Genomic DNA, 7,790 nt, shown 5'->3' on the forward strand with positions numbered 1-7,790 from the left:
AAAAAAAAAAGAAAGAAATCAAATCAAATCAAATCAAAACAATACACTGCCACAAAATTTAAAGTATAGCTAGGTGCCAACGGTTGAATTGGTTTGGGTAAAATACAAGACATTGGAATAGGTGATAAACTAGAAGAATCCTGCCTTTGTCACTTCCTGGCAAAAAGTGGCTTCCCCTCAGGGAGCCACAGTTTCCTCATCTGTGAAATGGGGCAGTAACAGCACCCGCCTCACAGAGCCTGTGGAATTTTCACTGGCAAGACAGCAGCCTCCAGCTCACGATAGGCCCTTACTCCCTCCATCACCCCACCAAGTCTACCTTGAGGAGCTCGGGTGCCTGCTTTTTGAGTTTCTCCATCTTCCACTCATTCTCACAGGGATTGAGAGAGGAGGGAGGCGCGGTACAGGAGCAGCGGCAGTCAGTGCCCGAGCTCACGGTCTCCACCGTGTAGAAGTCCTCCACGCGCGCCCGCCCACTGCGTACTCGGCTGCACGCATCCTTGCTCAGGGGCCGCATGATGCACTTGCAACGGCAGTCGGAGCCCTCTGAGGTCATCCTCACCTGGTCCAGGTCCCCAAACACCTGTTGGGGGGAGCAAGAGGACTCCAGTGAGTTACTACTAGGCAGTGCTATGGCAGGGAGGAAGGGAGAGATGGCAGAAGCCAGCTGGCCAGTCAGCCTTGGGATGAGAGTGTTTGGCGGGTGGGAGGGGGTGCAATTAGAGGTGGTGAAGGCCTTTTAATAATAACTCTCTGTGTGTGTGTGTGTGTGTGTGTGTGTGTGTGTGTGTCTATGTCTCTGTGTGTGTATTTTTAAAGACAGGGTCTCTCTCTGTTGCCCAGGCTGGAGTGCGGTGGCCTGCTCATGGCTCATTGCAGCCTTGACCTCCCAGGCTCAAGTGATCCTCCCCCCTCAGCCTCCCTAGTAGCTGGGACTACAGGCATGTGCCACCATGCCCAGCTAATTTTTGTATATTTTGTAAAAATGGGGTTTCGCCATGTTGCCCAGGCTAGTCTCGAATTCCTGGGTTTAAGTGACCCTCCCTCTTCCATCTCCCAAAGTGCTAGGATTACATGCATGAGCCAATGTGCCCAGTCTTTTTATTTTGTTTTGTTTTGTTTTTGTAGAGAGAGGGTCTTGCTGTTTGGCCCAGGTTGGAATGCAGTGGTGGGATCATAGTTCACTGTAACCTCAAACTCCTGGGCTCAAGCAATCCTCCTGCATCAGTTTCCCAAGTAGCTGAGATTATAGGTGCATGACACCATGCTCAGCTAATTTTTAAATTTTCTGTAGAGATGGGATCTCACTATGTTGCCCAGGCTGCTCTTGAACTCCTGGCCACAAGTGATCCTCTTGCTTTGGCCTCTCAAAGTTCTGGGATTACAGTATGCGCCACCTCACCTGGCTCGACAATTTAAATATTAACGTGCTGTGAAAAAGTTTGGCGATTCCTCAATAAGTTAAACATAAAATTCCCATAAGATCCAGTAATTCTACTCCTGGGTATATACCCAAGAGAACCGAAAATGGGTATCCAAACAAAGACTTGGAAGTGAATGTCCATAGCAGCATTATTCCCAGTAGCCACAAGGTAGAAACAACCCAAATGTCCATCAGCCGAATAGAGAAATATTCAGCCATAAAAAGGAATGTAGGGCTGGGCACAGTGGCTTATGCCTGTAATCCCAGCACTTTGGGAGGCTGAGGTGGGTGGATCACCTGAGGTTGGGAGTTCGAGACCAGCCTGGCCAACATGGTGAAACCCTGTCTCTTTTAAAAACACAAAAATTAAGTGGGCATGGTGGTGCAAGCCTGTAGTCCCAGCTACTAGGGAGGCTGAGGTGGGAGGATCACTTGAGCTTGGGAGGTCAAGCCTGCAGTGAGCCATGATCAGGCCACTGTACTCCAGCCTGGGCAACAGAGTGAGACTCCGTCTCAAAAAAAAAAAAAAAAAAGTAAAAGTAATGCAGTACTGATTCAAGGTACAACATGGATAAATCTTGAAATATTATGTTAAGTGAGAGAAGCCAGACACAAAAGGCCATATATTAAATGGTTCCATTAATATGAAATGCTGTATCCAGGAGAGGCAAGTCCATAGAGACAGTAAACAGATTAGTGGCTTCCAGGAGTTAGAAAGAGACGGAAATGGGGAGTGGCTGCTTAATTGGTATGGGGTTTCCTTTTGGGATGACAAAGATGTTCTGGAACTATTAATAGATAGTGGGGATGTTTGCATGATATTGTGAATGTACCAAATGCTACTGAAGTGTATACTTAAAATGATAATTTTGTTATGTTTGCTTTACTATGATAATAAAAATTATAGAGACCTTTTATTGATCACTTATATACCAGGTTTCACATGCATTATACTTTTAAATAATACCTCTGGCTGGGCGCGGTGGCTCACGCCTGTAATCCCAGCACTTTGGGAGGCCAAGGCAGGTGGATCACCTGAGGTCAAGAGTTCGAGGCCAGCCTGGCCAACATGGTGAAACTCTGTCTCTACTAAAAATACAAAAATTAGCAGGGCGTGGTGGCAGGCATCTGTAATCCCAGCTACTCAGGAGGCTGAGGCAGGTGAATCACTTGAACCCGGGAGGCAGAGATTGCAGCGAACCGAGATCGCGGCACTGCACTCCAGCCTGGGCAACAGAGCAAGACTCTGTCTCAGACAAAAAAAACTCAAAAAAACAAAAAAACGAAACAAACCTACCTCTGTGTGTGTTGGGGAGGTGTTATGACCTTCAAAGCCCTCACCATGGCCTTCAAGGCTCATGTGAGTTGATACTCTCCCTTGAACTACTCCTTATTGCCCTTCCCTTTCTATGGCTCTCTCCACTCCAGCCTCAGGGCTTTTGTATATGCCATACACTCCCCAGAAACTCCTATCCCCCAATATTTCCATGGTTCACTTCCTTATATAATTTAGTTCTCTGCTCACGTGTCACCTCCTCTGAGAAGCCTTCCCTGACTGCTCACCTCCTGTTACTCTCTATCCCTTCATCTAGTGGCTTGGTTTTCTTGACTGCACCGATTACTACCTGAAATATGAGACCTGTTTTTGTGTATAGTCTGTCTCCCCCGCGCAATAGGTACCATTAGAGGCAGGGCCTTTGTCTAGTTTCCTCCTACGTCTTCATAACAGTGTTTGCCCGGCCTACAGTAGGAGCTCTGTAAATATCTGTTGGGTAAATGAGCCTGCATTTTGCAGACATGCTAGAGCACAAGGTCAGGAGCATGGCATCTGGAGCCTCAAAGAGATTGTAGGCAACTTAATATTTCTGTGCCTCTGTTTCCTCATCTATAAAATGGGCTTTCACATCATAAGGTTGTTGTGAGGATTAAATGAGTTAATAAAAGTAAAGAACAGGGCCTAGCACATATTGAGTCCATCTTAAGTGTGAACCATTCTTCTTTTTTTTCTTATTATTATCATTATTATTTTGAGACAGGTCTTGCTCTGTTACGCAGGCTGGAGTGGTGTGGCCTAATCACAGATCACTGCAGCCTTGACCTCCTGGGATCAGGCGATCCTCCCACCTCAACCTCCCAAGTAGCTGAGACCACAGGCATGTGCCACCACGTCCGGCTAATTTTTGTATTTTTTGTAGAGATGGGGTTTCACCATGTTGGTCATGCTGGTCTCAAACTCCTGGGCTCAAGCAGTCCTCCCAACTTGGCCTCCCAAAGTGCTGGGATTACAGGCGTGAGCTACCGCGCCTGCCCCCACTGCTTTTTCTGCAGCCTGTGGTGGGGCAGGGGAAAGTGAGAGGTCGGGAGTGTGGGGAGGAGGGTGGCTGTGGGTGCGTCCTGGGTTCTCGGTGGGCGAAGTGTACTCCGGGCCAATTCTTCCCTGCCTGTGAACACCAACAGTCAGGCTCAGGGTCCTGTACATTCCTCAGGCCTCTGTTTATGCCCTGACTCTGCCTGTCCTTCAAGACTCCTAAGTCCCCTTCCCAGCTTTGCTGGGACCCCTTGCCACTCCACCCACTCCCCCAGATGGGGTCAAGAGCCTAGCGGGTAGATGTGGGTGTGTTCTGTGTGGCCAGGCCAGGGAAGCCTCTTCCTGGGGACCTACCCATACTCCCAACACCCACCCGCACCAGCAGCTGCCTCCACAGCGGACCGTGACATTCCTTCCTTCCTCAGATGAGGTGCTACCTCTTGATGGGGGCGGCCAATTCCCTGACAAGGGCCAGGAGTTGGAATAAGGCCTCTGCTCCCAGCGCTGGCTGCCAGGCACCCAGGCAGGATCCCCCTTCCTGTGACTGCTACATCTTGTGCTTGGCTGGAGGGCAGCAGAGCACCAGGGGGAAGAGCCAGACCCGGGCTCAAGTCCCAGTTCCCATACCTCCTCCCTGCTTGGCTTTGACCCCTCTGAGCCTCAGCTTCCTCCTCTGTAAAATGGGGAGAATCACAGTCCCTTTGTCATGGTGAGTCTGAACTTATGGTGAGTCTGAACAATCAATGCGTGCAGGGCCTCGGCACAAAGCCTGGCACAGAAGAGCCGCTCTCTAAGGGGTACCTGCTATCAAAATCACTGCTGATAACTCTTCCTGCCATTTGCTCATTATTTTCTACCTCTCTGTGCTCTCACGATAACCCCACCTTAGAGAGGAGAAAGCTGAGCATCAGAGAAGACTAGGGGCTTGCCCAGGGTCACACAGCATGGCCTGACTCCAAAACTTGGTTTACATGTTGCCCCTCCCATGCCCACCCACAGTCACCAGGCAGGGGCTTCTCCCTGAGCAACTGGGCTGGGACAGATGGGTCTGTAGAGAGGGTCCCTGGGGGGCATAGAACCTGGGGCTCCTACTAGGCCCAGCCCATCCTGCCCTTGGCATGAAGTCTGGAGTTGTGCCAAGCAGGAAAGTCCCTGCCTTGGCCCTGCATCTCTCCCTGTAGGCTTGCTTAGCACACACTGATGCCAAAGTCCCCAGAAGTAGGAGTGGTTTGTGCTTAAAAAGATACTCAGGTATTTGCAAGGAAATTTCACAGTGAGATGAAGGTGTATTCAAGATTCCTCTGCAGAGAGATGGATGAGTCTAGCTAGAGTGGAGGAGAGGGCATTCAAGCTGTGAAATGTTCCAGCAACTGAATAGGCTCAACTTGTGTCTTTTTTTTTTTTTTTTTTTTTTTGCCAGATTCTTGCTCTGTTGCCCAGGCTGGAGTGCAATGGTGCGATCTTAGCTCACTGCAACCTCTTTTGCCTCTCAGGTTCAAGTGATTCTCTTGCCTCAGCCTCCTGAGTAGCCAGGATTATAGGCACGTGCCACCATGCTCAGCTAATTTTTGTATTTTTAGTAGAGACAGGGTTTCACCATGTTGGCCAGGCTGGTCTCAAACGCCTGACCTCAGGTGATCTGCCCACCTCGGCCTCCCAAAGTGCTGGGATTACAGGTGTGAGCCACCACACCCGGCCAACTTGTGTCATCTTGAAGTTGGATCTGGCCTTTTTCCTCATGGCCAGCCCCGCCTCACCATGAGGCAAAGACCGCCCTGAGAACATGAGCACAGTGCCAGTTGAGCACCTCCCCCGGATGCCCAGACGTACCCCAAACTCAATCCATTCAAGACTGGACCCAGCATCTTCTCCCAGACCCATGTCTACCTGCCTTCCTGCCCAGCCTGGACCTCTGAGCCTCCCTCACACCCTAGATAATCTGTCAGTCATCCTGTTCTTCTGACCCTTCATCCTAAATATCTCCGACCTCTGTCCCCTGCTCTCCACTCCACAGCCATAGCCCTAGTTCAGGCCACATTAACTGCTGCCTGGACAACACAGCAGCTTCCTGTGTTGGACGAATCTCCCAAAAGCTCCTCTTTGGTAATCTACTTTACTCTTGCTCCACAAACCTCCATGGATCCCTACTCGCTCCATGAGTTCTCAACTGGGGGCCATGCCTCAGAATTGCCTGGGAGTGTACCTGGGAGCTGCAGATGCCTAGGCCCTACTCCAACCCTATGGTTCAGATGTTTTCTGGCTCCCCAGGCTATCTGGATGCTTCCTAGAGGCTCCAGGGTTCCAACTACTCAGGCTCCCACTGTTTAGGAGTTTTGAACAACCTCAATCAGACTCTTTTGAGCCTCAGTGTTCAAGATCATAAAATGAGGAGGGGCCGCTGAAGCCTCAGAGTGTTAGCACAAGAGATGTGTAAGATTCTGCATGTAAGTGCTGGGCACATGGCTTGGCACACATGATGCTCCTCAAGGCTCTGCCCCAGATGCCCCAGCCAAAGGGAGTGTTGGGATAAGACCCTTCTTGCAGAGACACCCAGTGGGGCTTGGCCTGGCCTCACAGTCTTGATGTGTCAAAGGAGGACTCCACCACTATGTGGCCCTCGCCTGCCGGAGAGGCTGTTTCCAATTACACCCACAGGCGGAAACTCCCGGAGCGGAGGCGAAGCAACACCTAAACCCCTGGGACTGGCCTGGCCTGGAACATCTGATCCAGCCCCGGACACCACCGCCTGCCTGCTCTAGCCCCTCCTGCTCCCCTGGCTGGGCTCCCACAGGCCTTGGGCTTCCCTTTGTCCTTGGGTCCCTGATCAGCAGGCTGACCAAAGACCCCCTTCCCACCCCTTGATGCTGGAGGGAGTGAGGCACCGGTAGCCCTTTCACAGATGGGGAAACTGAGGTAGAGATGGAAAATTCTCAGCCACATTCCAAGAACATACAGCAAGAAGCAGCCCCCCAGAGGTCTGTGGTGCCATGCTTGGGTGTCATGTGGTTACCTGTCTGTCCATTCCAACCTCTGTGCTGGGCAGCCCTTCAAAAACACTTGGGAGGCTGTGGGGCCCCCCTCCTCCTCCCAGCCCTGACAAAGCATTTCCTTAGATGGAAACTCAAAATCCAGTTTAGGAGAGACCTAGTTATAAACATGAAAAGAAAACACGTTGAGCGAGGAGCTGGCCAAGGAGACCAACAGAGTCCTGGGGGTGAGCTGCCCTGGACCCCTGAATGTGCTGGGTCAGAAGGGAGACTGGAGCTCCCAGAAACAGGAAGCCTGAGGAGGGGCCAACCTAACCCTTTAGGGCCCTACATTGACTTCAGGTCCCAGGCTGGCCCTCCAAAGGGCTCATCCTCCACCCCAGAGAAAATGGAATGGGCTTGGAGAGGAAGGGGGGGTTGTGACGGGGGAGGGAGCGGGTGATAATGAAAACAGCTCTCTCTGCAGAGCCAGCAGGAGTCTGGCTGAGCTAAGGAATGCAGAGTAAATTCACCCATCACTTGATTTTTATTTTTCCCAGCTGGCTGAAGTGGTGTGGGGGGGAGGTGTCTGGGGGAGGGCTGTGCTGAGTTCCCCAGTTGTTCATCCTGCAAGCTCTAGGTTGTGCCTCTCCACCCCACCAGCCCCAGCTTGTCCTGGGACAGCTAAACACCACCCCCCACCCCACACAACCTAGCAAGTGTTTGGCTGACTCACTACACAAACAGGGTGTTGGGTTTTCTTTGTCTTTGCTTTGTTTTGAATGTGAGCTCTCCCCCACAAACTCTACAGCTCTCTGCACAGAGGATGCCCAAAACCAAATATCCCTCCCAGCCAGAGATTCCAGTGGTGACAAGGCACTGATCAGGTTATCTAGGATTTTCTACTCACTTGTCCTCATACCTGAGCCAGATCAGGGAATCCCAGAGGCCCCATATGGAAGGAAGGTTGGGGAGATGTTTCTCAGATGAAGAAACTGAAGATCAGAGGCAGGCAGTGATTTGCCCAAGGTCACACAGCAAAAGAATAGCAGAGGAAGGCCAGAACTTAGGGTTTTAAATGTACAAGCCGCCA

General features: G+C 51.0%; 1 protein-coding gene across 1 annotated transcript in view; it reads right to left on the bottom strand.

Moving 5' to 3' along the window:
* OLFML2A (olfactomedin like 2A) overlaps positions 1-7,656 on the bottom strand; it is a 38,432-nt gene extending 30,776 nt beyond the window's left edge. Inside the window, exons 1-2 of the mRNA XM_017874774.1 lie at positions 7,620-7,656; positions 320-583 (exon numbers count right to left, since the gene is read on the bottom strand). Coding sequence (XP_017730263.1) covers positions 320-583; positions 7,620-7,652 — 297 coding nt within the window. The 5' untranslated portion in view covers positions 7,653-7,656. The remainder of the gene's footprint in view (positions 1-319; positions 584-7,619) is intronic.
* Positions 7,657-7,790: the final 134 nt, after the last annotated feature.

This window comes from Rhinopithecus bieti, unplaced genomic scaffold (assembly GCF_001698545.2).
Source record: "Rhinopithecus bieti isolate Rb0 unplaced genomic scaffold, ASM169854v2 scaffold_7967, whole genome shotgun sequence".
Classification (NCBI taxonomy): domain Eukaryota; kingdom Metazoa; phylum Chordata; class Mammalia; order Primates; family Cercopithecidae; genus Rhinopithecus; species Rhinopithecus bieti.